Consider the following 20,974-nt stretch of genomic DNA (forward strand, 5'->3'; position numbering starts at 1 on the left):
GTCTTGATTGAGACATTTACAGACAACACAAAAATGGTCCATGTAGTTAATGGTGAAGAGGAAGGCTGTGCACTGCAGCAAAATATTACTGCTTTGGTTGAGTAAGAGAAAGAGGCAACTGGAATTCAATCCAAAGAATTGCAGTTCTTCAATTGGGGAGGGCAAACAAAACAAGGGAGTACACAACATACAGAAAGGATAGAAGAAATGAGAACCCCTTGAAATGCATGTACACAAGTTCCTGAAGATGGCACGACAGGTAGATAAGGTGGTTTAAGAAAGCTATATGGAATGCTTTCCTTCTTTGGGTAAAGTATTGGGTTTTTGGGTGAAGTATTGGGTATAAGAGCAGAGATGTAATGCTGGAATTCTAAAAGACATTAATCAGGCCACAGCTGGAATTTTCTGGTCACCATATTACAGGAAGGACACAAGCACAATAGAGGAGATTTACAAGAAAGATCCCAGCGCTTGAAAATTACAGCAATGAGGAAAACTTACATAGGTCAGGGTTGACTTCCTCTCAGCAGAGGAGGCTGAGGAGTGAATTAATTGAGATGTAAAAAAATTATGAAGTGCTCAGATAGACTGGACAACTGCACGTGTTTCCCCTCACAGAGTGGTCAGTTACGGGGATGGGAGGACACAGACAAGGTAACTGGTAGAAGGATTAGAGAGGACGAGAGAAAAAATCTTTTCATCCAGAACAGTATAAAAGTTTTCATCCAGATTCACTGCCGGTTTGGTGGTTAAGACAGAAACCCTCAATTAATTTAAAAGGAATTTTGATCCTAAGTACTGTAACCTGAAAGGCTATGACCAAGTGCAACAAGTTGGGATTAGAAAGGGTGGCTAGTTTACTCAAATGGATAGATGCAATGGGCTGAAGGCCTCTTCCTGTGCTGTAACATTGCTACGGATCTAAACACTCTCTCTTCCCTGGTGTTCTCAGTATGCAGCGCCTGTATGAAACCAGTGATAATCCAGACAGTCAGTCAGCTGCAACAGCTCTCTCTGCTGATTGCAGCTCGCCGCAAAGAAGAACAGGCTACCTTTGAGAGGAACAGATTGTCTGAACTATGTGGCCTCTATATATGCTGCTTGGCTCCCCTATGTGTTCAGACAGCCATCAGTCCTCAGGCTCCACCAGTTATAACCCTACAATTCGGTAAATGAGAAGGCAGCATCAAGTTTGTGCACAGCCTCTCTAAGGTATTAGGCATGGACAGGTCATGAACTGTATATCCTGCACCAGAAAATGGACCAGAATCAATTTTTAGCCTACCTCAAAAAAACGTCTGACAGCATTAGCTGTACTTCATTCCAGCGGGGTCATAGAATCTCACAGCACAGAAACAGACCCTTTGGTCCAACTCGCCCAAGCCAATCAGAAACCTCAACCTGAGCTAGTTCCATTTTTGAGTATTTGGACCATTTCCCTCTAAATCCTTCCTATTCATGTACCTATCCAGATACTTTCTAAATATGGTAATTGTACCACCCTCCACCACTTCCTCTGCCAGCTTGTTTCATGTCCGCACTACTCTGTGAAAAAGTTACCCCTCAGATCCATTTTAAATGTTTTCCCCCTTCACCATAAACTATGTCCTCTAGTTTTGAACTTGCCCCACCCTGTGAAAATGACCTTGCCTATTTCCCCTATCCATATCCCTTATGATTTTATAAGCCTCGATAAAGTCACTCCTCAGCCTCCGATGCTAGAGAGAAAATAGCATCAGCTTATTCAGCCTCTTCTAATAGCTCAAACCCTCCAGTACTGGCAACATCCTTGGAAATCCTTTCTGCACTCTATCAAGTAAAACAACATTCTTCCTATAGAAGGGTGACCAGAATTGAACACAGTTAAAAATCACACAAAACCAGGTTATAGTCCAACAAGTTTAATTGGAAGCACTAGCTTTTGGAGCTTTGCTCCTTCATCAGGTGGTTGTGGAGTTCACAATTGTAAAACACGGTGGCTTAACAAATGTTCTGCACAGCCACAACGTGACCTCCGAAATCCTATACTCAATGCTTTGACCAATGAAGGCAAACACCTTCTTCACCAATGTCTGCAAAGACAATGTGATCTACTAGTGCCATGGCATAAGTAATTAGGAGCGATTGCAATAATATCCCTTGGGGGTCTTTTGTCCCTCAAGACTAGCAAGTTGGATGTAAAGTCTGCTTTGAAATGGAAGCTTCATTCCACAGAATAGATTTTCAGCCATAGAATTTAAAAGAAGCAGATCACTTTTCCTATCTTATAAGCTGTCACTCAAGATTAAGGCCACTTTATAAATTCCTAAATGATTAGGGACATTCATTAAAAGGTTAATTCCCTTATAATTAATAATTTTAAAGTGAGCTGCAGATAAGTGTTCATGTTATAGAACACCATCGCTGAAATACAAATGTTTACACTGAAAGAAGGACTTTAGATATTTAATTGGGATGTTCAGAATTTTAAAGGTAGGGATGCAATAAACACAATGGCCATGACTAACCTAATCACAAACTCTGTAATAATAGTCTCAACCTGAGAAAGAAGAAAATCAACAAACTGATGAATGTCATATCCTTTACAGGGAAAGAGGGAGTCCAAAATTAGGAGCAAGAAATAGAAAAGAGTAATAAGCAATCTCTATGAAATTCAGGAGAAAACACATTATCCAGAACACTGGCGTAATGTGAAACTTATTATCACATGGATTGATTGAGACAAGTAGCACAAATGTAAATCGTTGAAGTTAGATAAACATCGAGGAAGGAACTAGTAGATGAAGGTCAAGTGGGATAGGAGGTGGCTTCTACAGAGCATAAAATCTGGGGTGGGACAGTTGGGCTGAGGACCTTTTTTTTGTAGTACATGCTATTCTATTTAAGTTGGTGGACATGAAGCTGTTTGCTTATGAATGTAGTGAATAAAAACACTGTTGGCAGATTGATGGCAAGCTGGATCGGCAATAGTATAGTACGAGTGATAAAACACAGGCTAATGTTTTATGAAGTCCAGGACCTATCCAGTAGGTCTTCCTGCCATATACATTTCCTTTGTACAACTAAAAAAAGAGGACAAGCTATTGAAATGAACTAGATTGGCTACTTCATAGTCCCATTTTACAATGCACTGAAACAATAATATAGAATCATAAAACCAGATAGCAAAGGAGGAGGCCATTCACTCCATTTGTGTCTGTGTTGACTCTTTAGAAGAGTTATTCAATTAGTTAGATTTTCCTGTTATTTATCTATAGCCGGGAAAATTTATCATTTCAAGAATAAATTAATTTTCATTTTGATATTGTTGTATCTGCTTTTCTGCAACACATTCCAGGTTGCAATATGAAAGAAATTCTTCTAATTTCTCCCTGCATTTCTTTTGCTATAGTAAAGAAACAGTAATGGGCCAGACACGATATCAAAAACTGAATAAAAGTTCAAATTGAATGAACTTTTCTATGAGGCTTGCAAGGACATTGCATTGAAATGTCTTCCTTATCACATAAATAAAAATCTTCATTTGCTTAGTATCTTTCACATCCTTACAATGTCCCCAAGACACTTCTGTATTTTTAAAATCTTGTGTCTGTTGTTCGCCTCTGGTGGTGTTCAACAAGATCACATAAATAGAGCAGTGATATATTGTTGCTTGAGGGTCGAATTTTGACTAGGTTACCCCAAGAATCACTTGCTCCTTTAAATACACAAAAATACTCCTGTACTCGCACATTCAAAGGACAGCACTTTTTGCAAGCAGAATTCTTTAGCACTGTGCTGAAGTGTCAGCCAAGAACAGGTACTCAGATTATTGGATGACAAAACTCGGACTCTGAGACAAATGTACATACTACAAACCAAGCCTGGCACTTGCATGTTCTAATATGGACAGAATTTGAACATCTTTTAGGCAATAGGATCTGATGATTTAAGTTTGTTCCAAAATCGAAATTGTATCTGGATAAAAAAACCTCCAATGTTTATTATACAAATCGCAGCATTGTCAGTTTTCTTGTCATATAAATGACTTGTTTCAATTTACATTTGCTTGTAAAATGGTCAGCGATTTGTATCTGTTACCAGACTGTTTACAATCAATCCCACATCATCATGTACCTATCAATAAGGATGCAATAGCATGAGAATAACCACTTACACTTTGTCAGAGATCTCAGATTGTTTCTTGGGTTTTCAATCAGGCAGACACTTGATTATCTATATAGTTTTCAAAAATGCACTCAATTTCCATTTAGGACAGACACAATCAATGTTCCCAATATTGACACTGGTTCGAATTAGCATTTATATCAGTCAATTTCCTTCACCTATAGCAGTCACTAGAACAACATTGAGCAGCAATGATCAAATCTTGCTTTTTTCCTAGACGGCTCAGCATGACGAATCTTACCAAAATCAGTTGGTGTCCTTCCTTCAGCCCTGCCTTCTCGGCAGCAGAACCAGACTGAACTGATTGAATGAAAAGGCCTCTTTCATTTCCACCGACGAGACAGACTTCGGTAACCAGGTTGTCCCCGTTGAGTGTTGTGTGCAGCATATGTTTCAAAGGGTTACTGAGCTGGGTGGCAGAGGTTACAGATGGACGAAAAGGTCTAGACATAAAAATATTATGAAAAAATCAGGGTGCTAATCATTTGTATCTCTTGGAGTGTTGCATAGCGGTCTTCATGATGGCGAGGGCTTTAGATCAAGTAGTTAGAAAGAAATTGTTCCCACTGGCAAAATGGTCAAAAACTAGAGGACATTGACGAAAGGTATTTGGCAAAAGAAACAACAAAACACAACAAAAAACCTGTCGAGACAATGTGTAGTAAGGATCTAGCTTCACCATCTGACAGCATGGCAGGGACAGATTTAATCACACCTTTCAAAGGCATTTAACTAAGCATCTGAGAGAAAAAATGTAACCTTACAGGGAAAGGTGTGGGAAAGTGTGGGAATGGAACCAGTTGAATTGTTCTTGCAAACAGGTCAAATGGCCTCATTGTGAGCTGTAGGTAAAACAAGGACTGCAGATGCTGGCTAAATACCTGCCCTCGATCTCTTCATTTCCAACTTCCGCTGAGACATTAACCGCCTCAACCAGTCTACCTTCCCCTCCCCCACTCCAATCTCTCACCCTCACAATGAGCAGCCCTCCACTCCCACCCTCACCATCAAACCAGCAGATAAAGGGGGTAGTTTGGTGCACTGACCTCTTCACCGCTAAAGCCACACTCCAACTCAGAGACACCTCCTCCTACTGCCCCCTCAACCATGACCCTACTCCTCATCACCAAACCATCATCTCCCACACCATACTGAACCTCATCACCTCAGGGGATCTCCCACCCACAGCTTCCAACCTCATAGTCTGGGAACCCCACACCACCCGATTCTACCTCCTTCTCAAGATCCACAAGCCTGACCACCCTGGCTGACCCATTGTCTCAGCATGCTCCTGCCCCACCGCACTCATTTCTACCTACCTTGACACTGTCCTATCCCCACCCCCCACCCCCCCCACCCCCCCCCAAGTCCAGGAATTCCCCACATACATTCGAGACACCATCCATGCCCTCCAACTCCTCCAAGACTTCCACTTCCCCGGCCTCATCTTCACCATGGATATCCAATCCCTCTACACCTCCATCCGCCATGACCAGGGCCTCCAAGCCCTCTGTTTCTTCCTCTCCCACCGTCTCCAACAGTACCCTTCCACCGACACACTCATTCATTTGGTTGAACTTGTCCTCATCCTTAACAATTTCTCCTTCAAATCCTCCCACTTCCTCCAGACCAAAGGGATAGCCATGGGCAACCGTATAGGCCCCAGCTATGCCTGTCTCTTTGTTGACTACGTAGAACAGTCCATCTTCCATAGTTACACTGGCACCACTCTCCACCTCTTCCTCTGCCACATTGATGACTGCATTGGCGCCACCTTGTGCTCCCGCGAGGAGGTTGAGCAATTCATCAACTTCACCAACACATTCCACCCTGACCTTAAATTCATCTGGACCATCTATGACACCTCCTTCCCCTTCCTGGACCTCTCCATCTCCATTAATGACGACCAACTTGCCAGTGACATTTTGTTACAAACTCACCGACTCCTTCAACTACCTGGATTACACCTCTTCCCACCCTACTCCTGCAAAAATGCCATCCCATATTCCCAATTCCTCTGCCTCTGCCGTATCTGCTCCCAGGAGGATCAGTTCAACCATAGAACACACTAGATGGCCTCCTTTTTTAGAGACCGCAATTTCCCTTCCCACGTGGTTAAAGATGCCCTCCAACGCATCTTATCCACATCCCGCCCCTCCGCCCTCAAACCCCACCCCTCCAACCGTAACAAGGACAGAACCCCCCCCCCCGGTGCTCACCTTCCACCCTACCAACCTTCGCATAAACGACATCATTTGCTGACATTTCCGCCACCTCCAAGCGGACCCCACCACCAGGGTTATATTTCCCTCCCCACCCATTTCTGCTTTCCGCAAAGATCATTCCCTCCGTGACTACCTGGTCAGACCCACGCCCCCCCAACAACCCACCCTCCCTTCCTGGCACCCTCCCCTGCCACGGCAGAAATTGCAAAACCTGCACCCACACCTCCTCCCTCACCTCCATCCAAGGCCCCAAAGGAGCCTTCCAAATTCATCAAAGTTTTACCTGCACATCCACCAATATCATTTATTTTATCCATTGCTCCCGATGCGATCTCCTCTACATTGGGGAGACCAAACGCCTCCTAGCAGGGCGCTTTAGGGAACATCTCCAGGACACCTGCACCAATCAACCACACCGCCCCATCGCCCAATATTTCAACTTCCCCTCCCACTCTGCCGAGGACATGCAGGTCCTGGGCCTCCTCCACCGCCGCTCCCTCACCACCCGATGCCTGGAGGAAGAACGCCTCATCTTTCGTCTCGGAACCTTCCAGCTTGGCACTGCCCTCATGACCTGTCCTACCAGCCTATCTTCCTTCCCACCTATCCACTCCACTCCCTCTCTGACCTATCACCTTCATCCCCACCCCATTCACCCATTGTACTCTTTGCTACCTTCCCCCACCCTCCTCTCTGACCTATCACCCCCATCCCCACCCCCATTCACCTATTGTATTCTACGCTACTTTCTCCCCACCCCATCCCCCTCTCATTTATCTCTCCACTCTGCAGGCACCTTGCCTCTATTCCTGACGAAGGGCTTTTGCCCGAAACGTCAATGTTTCTGCTCCTCGGATGCTGCCTGACCTGCTGTGCTTTTTCAGCACCACTCTAATCTAGACCCATTGTGAGCTGTAACCAATCTATGATTGAAATGTAGCCAGAATGTTCAGTGTTCTCCAAGTTTCTCATGTGTGAGCCTGCTAACTAATACAAATGTGACAAGTGTATACGGAACAGCTTCTGATTGAATAAAATTACATTCTCTATTGCTGCTTTCCATGAAAATTCATAAACTTTCCTCGCTTTATAAAAAACATGAGGTAGCAAATCGGCAACCTATTTGACTCCTCATCTGATTTTCTTTCACATACTGTCTTGTGAAAGTTGGTATTCAACTGACAATTTACTGCCTCACCCAAAGGGTGCTGCATAGAGCAGTGCATTGTTCATTTACAGCAAAGCCTAACGTTGCCACGCAGAAGCAAGGATATTACACTGTCTGTAAAGTTAGTAGCAGCTCTACCTTAGTTGTTTATGGGAGGCCTGACCCAATTTTACGTGCACCAAGCAATTCGTTGACTAAATGTCAGGGATCCCATTTATTGAAGAGATAATCAGCCACCATTACAGTGTTGACCAATTGGATGAGAGCTTCAGATCGCCTGGGAGCAGTGACCATTGCTGGAACAGCAACAAAAGATTTACCAACAGCAAAGCAGGAGGCTCTAGGACACAGGTATATGAGGTCAAATTGCTAGGGTCACTCAGACAATTCCCCCCACCTGGCATGTTGTCATCACTTGTGAGGTCAGAAGAGTACAACCTCTATGGGGAGCTGAGGGGTTGAAGCAGGTAGAAGTGGAATCCTCTCATTACCACAGCCATGTTGCTGGTAAAATGCTAGTGGTGGCAGGCGGAGGCAAAATGGCACTTACTTGAATAGTCAAGGGCCTCAACTGGTCTAAGAATATACTGACCATCTAGCACCAACCCCACCCATCCCACCCCTAACTGGTGAAATGCCAGTGGTGGGAATAGAAATGCCTTGCTTTTAGAACTGACATCCCAATCTTCATTCCTCAAACTTTTTAAGAAATTGCTGGATTTGCGTATACTCACTTTTTGTAATAGGTTAAGTTCAGTCGTGAACAATACTCTTTGATTGACTCCCAATTAACCGCCTTGATGCTGAATTGAGCATTTACACTTTTGAGTCTCATTGCTCAGGTGGGAAATAGCTTTTGGTGATTTTTAAAATGTCAAAATTCAAACTTTAAATGGTTTTCTCCTTTCTGTTTATATTCTCACCTAATCCCTTCCTTTCTCTGCACCTGATTTGACTAATTCATTCTCCTTGTCCATTGTTCCTCGTTCTTTCTCAAGTCTCATTAAAGACATATTTCATCCCAAAGGCCCCAGAGCTTATACTGCATTATTATCTCATAGTTCTAGTAAGTTATACAGAAAGATTTGAAATGTATAAAACAAATTCATTAACAGGTCAGAGAGTGAGATCCTTATTCCAGAAGAATGTGACTTGGAATGTATTTCTTATTGCATAGGCATTGATTACAGTTCCAAGGAATGCACAAAGCACAAATATGCAGGAAAAAAAGATGGGAAAACAAAGATCTGTATATTCAAAGTGGAGCAATGCTATGTTGAGTAGCTGTACTCAGAACACATTAGAATTAATTATTTATTTACTCATACCTTTCCAAAGAGAATTTTCTGAATATGGAGTCCATATGGTCTAATTCACATGAATCTAAAGCTTCAGATTGATGTGATGATGAAGATGAATGTATGGATGGTGGTCCATGAGAGATTCTGTCCTGATATTCATCTGGTTCACAACATTAACATTAATGAATAGCTTGTCAACATTGCACAGCAGATTTGACACGAGAAACACAAAAAACTTAGAGGAGACTATTTCATACACACTGCCTATTCCACCATTTGATCAGATCATGGGTGAGTGGAATCTTCATCTGCATATCTTTGTCCCATCACTTTTAATAATTTTGTCTAATAGAAATCTAAAAATTTCAAAATTGAAATTTTCCATTGGCCCAAATCCCTGGCCTTTTATGTAAAATAAATGCATCTTGAGATCATGCTCGGGTGGTCTAACTCTAATCTTACATTCCCCTTTACAGGGGACATCTATCAAATCTATCAATTGCTTTAGTCATCCTACATGCCTCAATTAGATCATCTTCATTCTTTGATACTCAAAAAAATACAAGTTGAGTCAAAATAACCCATTCTCATAAATTTAACTCTTGCATCCAGGCCTGATTCTGATGAACCTGCACTGTACTTGTTTCATTTCCTTTCGACCCGGAATTGAATGTAATCTAATCAAAGTTTTATAAAATTGCAATATAGCATCCACTCACCCTGAACATGTCGATCAAGTACTACTATTCCAATTCCAAAATGGATTGCACTAGTCTATTATAAGTGAAAGGCGATATTAGTCTAAGCTCCCTTAATTAGATAATTAGTCAAAATGCAAACGTACCATCTGTTTCCGTCTGCATGGCATCAAAGGTGTAACAGCAGATACTATCATTGTCCTCCTCTGTTACACTGTCAGAAATAAAATGACAAGTAATGTTTTAGAGAAAAGGGAGAACAGAGAACCAAAAGTATCATTGTATTTGACACACTGTGCCATCATCTAGTCAACACTATATTATTATGAAAATTACATGGAGCAATTCCAACATCAACAGATCACTGTAAGGTCATTGTCCAGTTATTACCACAAGGCTCATATCACCACTTCTCCAGCTACTAAAAGATTTAACTAGCAGACCTTAAAAGGATAGGACGGCCACACTCCATTCCCTTCTATATTTTCCTACCCCCTCTCCTCAAATGAGACACACCCATTGGGGTAACTGGTCAGTTTTCCTCCCTAAGTAACTCGGATTACAATTGTTTGACCACTCAAAAATTTCTGCTCCTCAACAAAGTATTCATGAGGCCCAAGCCTGGAAGTGATTTGGATTTCTTGGTAGTATTATTAATTTGATTGGTGCCAGGCCAATTTCACAGCTTAGTGCACATAAACCAAATCTTTCAGTGTTTCTTGAATTAACTAGATTCTGGACTGAAGTGACAATCAAAATGCTTAAAGAAACGAAAATTCTAATACTTTCAAAAAGCTATTGAATGAGCTCCACGATTTACTCTGATGAGAAGTATAACAGGAAGGATCCCAAATCCTTATTTGGTAATTCAACCAAAATAACAAATTCTGAGAAAACAAATGAGGTAAAATTTAATGTACCCCCTATTGGCGGTGGGATTATTTAAACTGTGGTATGGACAGCTTTCAGCTGAATACTCACTTAGTGAGGGATTCACCATGCAAGAAACCCAAATAGCAGACCTTATGGGAATTGGAAAGAGGGATTTTAACTGAGTGCCATTCCCCACCCTTACTGCCAATCTCTTATTTCCCAGTGTAATCCCTGTCATACTCACCATGGCCTGTGTTGTTTGATGATCCTGGACCTAGGGTGAGTACATGACCAGCAGCAGCTACCTTAATTCCATCTGAAATGTATAGGTGCCTCCTGGTATAATTGCTGAGTGGTCTAAGCTCTAATTTTCATGTTAGATCCTTCATTGACATTTAGTGGAGCCAGTATTCCCAAACAAAAGAGAGAAGCAACACAACAATCCCATCAGCTCTCCCCATTCTCTACATTAAATCGCATTCATTGATTCTCTAAAAATTCCTTTATTATTAGTTCATAGAATCCCTACAACATGGAAGCAGGCCATTCTGCCCATTGAGTCCACATCGACCCTTCAAAAAGCATCTTCCCCAGATGCACCCCAAATCTGCATTTCCCATGGCTAACGCACCTAGCCTGGACATCCCTGGATAATATGGGCAATTTAGCAAGGCCAATCCACCTAACTTGCACATTCCTGGATTGTGGGAGGAAACCAAAGCATCTAGAGGAAAATTGCACAGACACGGTGCGACTGGCTGTGTGGAGTTTGCACAGTTGCCCGAGAATGAAATTGAATCCAGGTCCCTGACTCTATGAGGCAACAATCCTAACCACTGAGCCACTGTGTGACCCCTGTTAAGTTAAATAAAAAGGACACAACCTGTATAAAATGGGAATAACTAATAGTACTTTAAAAAGTATATCTGTGAAAGGATTAGTCCAAACTTATAGCTTTATGAACAACTCCTTGAGTTTCACTTTCATGGTTTATGGGGTAATCCAAAGTTCTCAATTGGAGGATAGGCATGCAGGATGATATTTTAATCTGCATATGCAACACAACTGATTAGGTTTGTCCTCAGACAGCAAAGCAGTGCCAATGGTGTTGTTTGACAGCTGATTTAATTATGTTGTCCAAACATTTTGGCAAATACTTCTTTGAAGTATATGTAAAGAGAACAGTGTATACTTATAGATTCCTTCTCCATCACAAAAGCCCTGATGGAGTGACAGACAGTGCATCAGTCAAGCTACTTGTGGTCAGAAGATTTGGCACTTCCAATTATCGTGTTAATTAATGACTTGGAAACCAGAAACACCAATAGAATACCTTGCTGCCACTCACTGTCAAGTTAAGACATGACTAACGAGTGCTGGGAAATGACACTAAAGGGCATATGTTGTCCACTTAATATTGTTTCAGCAAGGAGTCACCATCTTCAGGAGAGAAGAAACAGGAGGATAACAGTGCCCAGAAACAGTGACAAAAACATGAATTTTAAAATGTTTTTCAATACATAACAAGATGCATACGTATCAAAGGGAACACTTGCAGAATACCATGCAGAAATAAAATCCTATCACACAGGGCAATGTTTCCTTTAGCATGAATTATTGCTTTGTAATCATAAAAATCAAAACAAATGACAACTCTTTCCTGCAGTATATTAAGCTGACCTCATACTGTTCAGTCACCATGGAAACAAATGCATAGGCTTTAACACAAGTGGCAATAGCAACAAATCACCTCTCATACAGGTACATAAGCTCAGAGGCAGAGCTGGTGCGGGGGAGGTGGGATCATAATGACTGCAATCATCTTTGGGGTTAGCCAACATAATTTACATTTGCCGGTCCAAGTAACTTTGATGCCTGGTTTTGGCCTCCTTTTGAATTGCAAGGCTGCACAGTTCCCAATTTCAAACAGAAATGGCGACACTTGCCATTTCCCGGCTCAGTCCCGTTTCTGCAAGTTGGCCAATTAGCGAACTCTACAAAAATCCTTACCGCTCTGTGCTCCCCATTTGCTATTCCCCTAACAAGTAGGACAAATGGCACAGCGGTTAGCACTGCTGCCTCACAGCGCCTGTAGACCCGGGTTCAATTCCCGACTCAGGCGACTGACTGTGTGGAGTTTGCACGTTCTCCCCGTGTCTGCGTGGGTTTCCTCCGGGTGGTCCGGTTTCCTCCCACAGTCACAAAGATGTGCGGGTCAGGTGAATTGGCCATGCTAAATTGCCCGTAGTGTTAGGTAAGGGGTAAATGTAGGGGTATGGGTGGGTTGCGCTTCGGCGGGTCGGTGTGGACTTGTTGGGCCGAAGGGCCTGTTTCCACACTGTAAGTCTAATCAAATCTTAGCTTTGCCATGTGAAACTTATACACCCAGGTTAATAGGAAATAAATGTCTCTATTAAAGATGTAATTAATGTGGGAAACTCCTTCAAAATAGCCAAACATTTATAAGCTAAGCGTGGCACTACACACAAGGGATGTGACAAGCATTTGCAACAGGCAACTCGGATTACAAAACCAGGACAGTTACATGAGAAAATTACCTGTATTTCTTCAAACGGGCACTGAGGAAAGGGGTGAGGGGGTTGGGGAAAGAAATCAAAACAACCATATAACTAGATGATTACGTAAAAATGAAAATGTAGTCTTACACAAAATGAAAGATTTTTAAATTTACTTTTAGATATCAGGTGGTGAAGTGTGTTCATACACTGTCCCTTTGCACCTGAAAACCGAATTTAAATTCAGATGGAAAACATATTTTATCTCCACTGTCTCTCAGAGCTGTACTTGAATTGAATGTGGGTCTTCTCAGCTCATTAGTGTGAGACACTAACATAATTCAGTACAATTTATTTATAAATTGGTATTCTTTGTTTTGCATTGTGCAGGAGTGTCACACTGGAGCTATGGAGGCAATACATCTTGGCTTAAGTGAAAGACACATTGTTGAGATTGGGTGAGGGAGCATTTATTTGCATCTAAAAATGGTTCACAAGCCTTGGGAGTACTTGATCCTGACACTGGATAACAAAAACAAGATAAAGTCTTTCATTTCAACATGACCAAATATTCATTACAATTACAACAAAAAAAAATTCTCATTGCATATTGGATGATCAGAAAAATGGGAAAGTAAATACGAAGTCTGATCATTATTCAATGTTGTACATTTGCTAATTAAAAAAAGACAATACACTAATAGGAACTAAAATGAACACAAGGAAGGACAATTTCACATTTATATGATTTTCAGCAGAGGAAAATATCCTAACGTAAGTGAAATTCAGCTTACAAATAAGCTCCATGTCCAGTCTTGAAACTTAAATTTAGAATTAGATCAAACATCTACAGATGTACATCTAGATCAAACATGTACATCTATCCCTACATTTAATAGGGATAAATAATAGGCAGATCAATGAAAATACACCTTCTCATGTCAAAATCTGAGGGAAAGGTTGCTACTTCAACTTTTAATGATTCTATTCTCATCAACAAGTATACGTTCTATGAGAATTAAGTGATGCCAATGGTCTGCTGAAGAGTAGTGTTTTGGGTGGAAACTGTCTGTTAAACAACTTCATTGCTGCTCAAAGATTAGGGAAAGAATCCACTAAGGCAGTCCAATGAAAGCATAAGTTAATTCAATCAAATTATTTATAAGTATAATATTTGATCTAAGTGAGAGAAGGGTATGGAGCCACAATGCAGGATATTACCAAGATTGGAAAGTTAAGAGAAATACTGAGTAAATTAAGAATTAAAGGTGAATTGAAAAATGTTTGTTTGTAGAATGAAGTGATGATTGTGAGAGTAACAGGCTATAGGGATGATTCAGGATGGTGAGGAGTTCCATAGTTGCAAGTTTCTATGGAAGTGTCAAGAAAAGGAAAATTAAATAATATGCAGAAGAACTCGAATCTTGAAAAAGGAGCAAAGTGATAAGAATAAAACAGAGTTGTGTAAGCTGTTTCGGAAACCAGAAAATTGCTTCAAGATTAGTTGATTCTTTGACAGATGTCAACATAATCCAAGATGATATTTGTTGTGGTACCAGTTCCATATATGTAGAAAGGTTGCAAAGAGCCTATGGTCCATTACCCTCTTTATAACTGAAGCAATGGCAACTAAATGTGATATACTATCAGTAGTACCTGCTTGGCCAGGACAATTTGTATTAAATTTTGACGCTCTTGGATATCATTCACTGCAGAACTAATTAATGGCATGTGTCTTACCTTCTATGTGGCATCTCCCGGTCTTCTTCTCTAGTTCTTCGCAGAATTGAATCATTGCAAGGTGGTTCAGGGGTAGTTGACATGACACTGGGGAATCGGGGTCTCAGGGTCTGTTATAACACAAAGAAAAGGGTCTGGAAATTTTCTGAACTCGATAGTTGAATCATAAATGAGTCACTGTACAGGGAAGCTGTGTGTTTTAATTTTAAACAACAGGCTGGTTCTTTTTAATCTCATTAATTAAAAGGACCCTTCGCTAAAGATAATTTTTTTAAAAAAGTTTATTTCTGATCTGTAATTAAATACATTGGGCTGATGTTTACTAAAAATCAGCCAAGCGTCATGTTTAGGGAATTTCATGGATAGTTTCTCACAGTGAGCTCCAGCGAGTTCCTCATGGAGTCCTCTGCAGCTCGTCTCATTATGTGTACCCCAAGTCTCAACGATGCAGCGGCAGAAGTACTCGCCTGTGCGAGAATCTTACCGGATTCACATTAGCAATGCCATACTTAAAGCTCAGCTAGCCTTTGGGTCAAACAGTGCCAGCCATGAAGAAATCTTCATAGAACACGCAGTGGGAAAGATATCAAAAAAGAAAACTTCTGAGGGCACATAGGTAGCACTGATGACATCTCATTGGAAATAGATTCACACAAGAGTAAATATACGTCTGTATTATACTATCTTCTGTCTATCAACTGTCACAGCAACTGTAACCGTAAGACTCGGGCTACCCATCCTTAGCACCATAATATATTAGAAACCTATCTGAAGCATTGCTAATTTTTCCGAAATGCTTAACATAGCATAACATCATGTCATAGTTGAAACAGCTGATATGCTCGAACAGGTTGATGTTAAAAAGGAGGATGCACTGAAAATTTTTAAAAACCTAAGGATAAATACTTCCCTGGGCAAGATGGGATATACCCAAGGTTACTACATGAACTGAAGGAGGAGATTGCTGCATCTTCAGCAACGGTCTTTACATCCTCACTATCCCCTGGAGTAGTGCCAGACGATTGGAGGATGGCTAATGTTATTCCCTTGTTCAAGAAAGGGAATAGGGATAATCCTGGGAATTACAGAGCAGTCAGTTTTACGTCTGTGGTGGGCAAATATTGGAGAGAATTCTGAGAGACAAGATTTATGATTTCTTGGAAAACTGTAGTTTGATTAGAGATAGTCAGCATAGCTTTGAGAGAGGCAGGCCTTTTCTCTCAAGCCTTATTGAATTTTTTGAGGATATGACAAAACACATTTAGGAACATAGAGCATTGGATGGGGTATGCATGGATTTTAGCGAAGCATTTGATAAGGTTCTCTATGGTAGGCTCATTCAGAAAGTAAGGAGACATGGGATATAGGGAAATTTGGCTTTCTGGATACAGAATTGGCTGGCCTATAGCAGACATGGGGCAGTAATAGGTGAAAAATATTCAGCCTGGAGCTCAGAGACCAGTAGTGTTCTGTGGGGATCTATTCTGGGACCTCTGCTCTTTGAATTTTATAAATGACTCGGATGAGGAAGTGGAAGGGTAGGTTAGTAAGTTTGTTGATGACACAAAGGTTGGTGGAGTGGTTGATAGTGTGGAGTGCTGTTATAGATTACAATGGGACATTGATAGAATGCAGAATTGGGCTGAAAGTGACAGATTGGGTTCAATCTGGAAAAGTGTGAAGTGATTCATTTTGGAAGGTTGAATTTGAATACAGAGTACAGGGTTAAAGGCAGAATTCTTGGCAATGTGGAGAAACAGATGGATCTTGGGGTCCATATCCATACATCCCTCAAAGTTGCTATCCACGTTGGTCGAGTTGTATGGTATGTTGGCTTTCATTAGCCGCAAGGTTACTGCTGGAGTTCAATGGAGCCTTGTACACTTGGAATATTGTGTACAGTTCTGTTGCCTCATTACAGGAAGGTTGTAAAGGCTTTAGAGAGGGTGCAGAGAAGATTTACCAGGATGCTGCCTGGGCTGGAGGGCATGCCTTATGAAGAGAGGTTGAGGGAGCTAGGGCTTTTCTCATTGGGGCGAAGAAGGATGAGAGGTGACTTGATAGAGGTGTACAAGATGATGAGATGCATAGAGTGAACAATCAGAGACTATTTCCCAGGGCAGGAATGGCTATCACAAGGGGGCATAATTTTAAGGTGATTGGAAAAAGGTTTAGGGGAGATGTCAGAGGTCGGTTCTTTACACAGAAAGTGATGGGTGCATGGAATGTTAGTAATGGTAGTAGAGTCAGATACATTAGGGACATAGACACATGGATGATAGTAAACTTAACAATATGTTTGATCTTAGAGTAGGATAAGAGGTCGGCACAACATCAAGGGCAGAAGGGCTTGTACTGTACTATACTGGTCTACGTTCTATGAATATGGAAACATCACATATTGTAAATCCTTCAAACAGTTGATGATATTAACTTCATTTTAAACTACAGGAAAAGCAAACATTAGTAAAAAAAATTTTAAAAACTGCATTTTTTTTGGGATGAAACAGGAATTGCTTGCCTTTTGAACAACAACTAATTTGCAGTCATTGAAAGATGACATACCCCATCTCACATCTGTGAAGTGAGTGTCAATTAATTCCTGTCTGGCTTGTTGTACCTAACACTACACCACTCTATCATTCTGAAGGTGAGGTTGCTCCTACTCAATCTTCCTTCTCAGAAGACTGCTTCCACTCTCCCAGCTCTTCAGCATTCATCACATCCCTTTCTTTGTCTGTTACAGTTGTGCAGAGCACAATACGCAAATATTACATTGCACTATATCTGGAGCATACTGTAAGGTCTCTCCAGCTCAATCCAGGCATTTAAACTCTATCATCAAAACACCTATCTCTGCTCTGTCACAGCCTTGCAGAAGAATGGGCTGCATTGTATCTCTACTCCACCTCAGTCAGGGAGTTGCACATCTGAGTCATCAGTCATGGTGGCAGAAGGTGTGCCATATCTCCTCACAACCCTCCTTTGTAATGCCAATTCTGGCATTAAAATGAAGCAGGAACCTGAGTGTGCCAATGATATAGGCATCATGACAATTTGCATGGTATTTGATGCAGACTTCCAAGCTGTGATGTTGATGACCACAGGTGACTTGTATATTTAATGAATGGAAGCCTTTTTTCTAGATGAAGTCAGCCATATTATGATATGGCATATTTAATGAATTGGGCACAGCCTTGTATCTGAGGGAGCCAAAGTTGGTAAAGTCTATTGCCAGGCTGTAGCATTGATCCTGTCATTGGCAAACAAGATGGTGGTGTGATCTGGCACAAATTACAGTAGTAACAGCCTATGAAAATTTGGAGGTTGAGGATTAAATGACTTCACAAAGGTCCCCAGTGATTCCTTGGAAGCAGCCAGTTGCATAAAGCATTGGTGCACCTTGACTGTCACCAGGCTTGAAGCCCTGCTCCAACAGATGGCACAGTTCCGAGATATCGTTAACCAGAAGAAATGGCACTGAGGATGATGGACTCAAACTTCTGTACCTCCTCTATATCCTAAGGTGATCTGCACTGCAATTTCTTCATTTGGAGGCGGTTCAGCAGCAAGCACTGCAGGTCTTGGTCTTGTTGGACCATTTATTTTTCCTCCATTTCTCTGTACATTCATTGCATTTTCTTTAATTGGGACAGACAGAGATCAGTCTGAAGTAGCCTGGCCCAAATACAGGCATTGAATCAATTTATTTGAAATGAATCAATTCAGATCACTTCAAGATCTTGAGTGAATGGGATGCTCACCGTTTGAACAATGATTGAAGTGGACACATTAGCATCATGTAATGTTTTGTGCAAAGGCAGGCCCTTGACTCAGAATACATTTTCCACATCTCTCAATTCTGTGGAAATCTTTACATTTACCAATTCCTTCAATTTAGAAGCCATCAATCATTGATATTCTCTTCCTCCTTTTTCCTTGAAATCTTCAGGAAAGAGAGAAAGACTGAGAATTTAAGATGTGCTCTAGTAAGACTCTCTAGGTAGTACTTAACATGGCCTGTAAAAGCCGGAAAGGGGACAAAAGGGACTTAATTAGGTGCGAGCAAAACTCTTGGTTTCAGACGTCAGGTTGAGTTTATGAGATAAAGTGAAGGACATGTGAGCGATGGCTCAGCTTTCTTGTGAAGCAGTTTCTGACCTGAACATGCTGCTACAACAAGCCCAGTGGTTTTGGTGGGAACTAATCTTCCATTCACTGATAACAAGCTTTCCAAGGACATGAATTCTTGCACTTTAGATTGTTTTCCTTCCATGAATGTGTGAAGAGAGCAATGGTGATCCACCACTGAAAAACAGCCAAGAAAATGCCTCAAGTTGGCATTAGCACAAATAAACATCAACAGCATAACAGGAGCTTCTGTCAAAGGACGGGATTCAACAAGGCAGAGAATGGCAAAATACTTGTACCAAGTACAGCATAAACTTTGAAATAAAAGTGAACTTTGGCAGAACCAAAGCGATTAAATGGATTCTGAAACTAATTTTCTTGCACAAAAGCTACTGTGACTAATTACTCAAGTGCATGGTAACTGTCAGACAAAGCAGTTGGCTAAAACCTAACTTTCTAGTTCAAGTTGAGATCTGGTGGGACATTGATTCATTTGAATTAAATGGACAGATGCATTGTCATCATCATTTCATCAACTTCCCAGTTTCAATTTTTCTCTTTCAACTTCCAATGCTCCTTAGCTGTTACAATGCTCCATGCAGGCAAAAATCACCAGCTAAGACCTGGGTCCTGACCCCACCAATGAGGCAGCTTACATCTAGGGGCAATAGGTAAGAACTCCTATTTGGATTTATATACTAATCATTCCTCACAGCATACATAGAATTGTCTGCTTGATTTACAAGACAACTTCACTTCCCGTTCAAAACTGCTCATCAAATCGGTTGCTGAAACATTTTGGTCAAGTCAGCACTGTGTATTTTGGACCATAATAACAACAACACTGCTTGCATTACGCTGTTTTTGTACAGAGGTTCATCTCTCCATTTGCCCTCCCTTTTCATTATAAAACACAGTACAGATGGAAGAGAACCTTGGGGTCAAAACAGAGGAGGGAAGTGGTGAAGCAAAGAATGGAGTATACAACTGAAATATCATTGTAAGGCAACTATTAATTGCTTGTCAGTTTTCACTACTGCCTATTTTCATAGATTGCCTGAGGGAGATTTTCCTTGTGATTCACATCAAATAGAACAGATACTATCAAGTATGTAATAAAAATAATCCTGACTTTGCTGTATACTGCATTCGTCTTGGTGTCCTAACACCAACAATAAAAAATTAGCTTAATAGAGCCAACAGCTTTTTCTGTTAACTTAGAGTACTGAAAAACATTTTGAAAAATAGCCACGTCTTTTCCTTTCTTTAACAACAGAGAAAGTGTTACTTGTTGCAAATTTCATAAATTAATATAAGCTTGCATTGTTAAAACAACGTATTTTAGTATTTTATTGTTAATTAAGTACTTTTCAAAGTGTAGGTACACTCATACTGTAGGACCTATTTTCTTTGCACCGAGTTGGGAAGGGCCTTGAGACATACTGTACAACAAAAACTCTGCATAATTGCATGTTACTATTCTCTATTGTTTTGACTATTCGATTCATATATATCTTTATTTTGTCATATTTATTTTGTTGGTGCCTGATCTACAATATTTGGGCATGGTGAATGTGGAGTCAGCTGTTTCAGCTGTACCCTTCACAACTTTGACACCAAGAATACACTTCCTTGCACTTACTCATATTTCCCACTAACTTCCTCCTGATTAGTCAGCGTAAGTTTGGTGGAAAATTGGCAAAGCTGCCATTTACGTTGTACATCCAGTTTTCCTGAGAGGAATTTCAGGTGATTGAATTTCCCCTAGTGGCTTACTGATTTTATTGGGCTTTTTGTATTACTGACTTTACTGACTCTAAACAGCCAAGGTATGACACGGGCAATTGTTTTGCATTCAATATTTATTTTTCTGACAGTTCAATCAGAATATTTCTCAAATCGCAGAAATTTTGTTTTTGATGCTAGAATAATTCTCAAAGGGTTAACACAACCAACAGGTAAAATATGCACAGGCAAGGTTATACATAGCTGTCAAAGTTACGTACTTACCATTGTACTCAGAGGATCACAGCCATTAATGGAGTTAGGAGTTTCCATCCTAGTGCTGCTGACATCTGACAAATCTTCATCTAAATAGGCTGGAAATGGGAAGAGGGGTTCAAACATCACTAACACAAGATATATCATGAGGACA

General features: G+C 40.9%; 1 protein-coding gene across 2 annotated transcripts in view; it reads right to left on the reverse strand.

Annotated features, from left to right (window-relative positions):
* card11 (caspase recruitment domain family, member 11) overlaps positions 1-20,974 on the reverse strand; it is a 229,217-nt gene that overhangs the window by 46,209 nt on the left and 162,034 nt on the right. Inside the window, exons 11-16 of one of the 2 annotated variants that reach the window (XM_060840330.1) lie at positions 20,830-20,918; positions 14,689-14,798; positions 12,991-13,011; positions 9,706-9,773; positions 8,889-9,021; positions 4,409-4,610 (exon numbers count right to left, since the gene is read on the reverse strand). In XM_060840330.1, coding sequence (XP_060696313.1) covers positions 4,409-4,610; positions 8,889-9,021; positions 9,706-9,773; positions 12,991-13,011; positions 14,689-14,798; positions 20,830-20,918 — 623 coding nt within the window. The remainder of the gene's footprint in view (positions 1-4,408; positions 4,611-8,888; positions 9,022-9,705; positions 9,774-12,990; positions 13,012-14,688; positions 14,799-20,829; positions 20,919-20,974) is intronic. The other variant, XM_060840331.1, reaches the window with a different exon arrangement.

Source organism: Hemiscyllium ocellatum, chromosome 20 (genome assembly GCF_020745735.1).
Source record: "Hemiscyllium ocellatum isolate sHemOce1 chromosome 20, sHemOce1.pat.X.cur, whole genome shotgun sequence".
NCBI lineage: Eukaryota > Metazoa > Chordata > Chondrichthyes > Orectolobiformes > Hemiscylliidae > Hemiscyllium > Hemiscyllium ocellatum.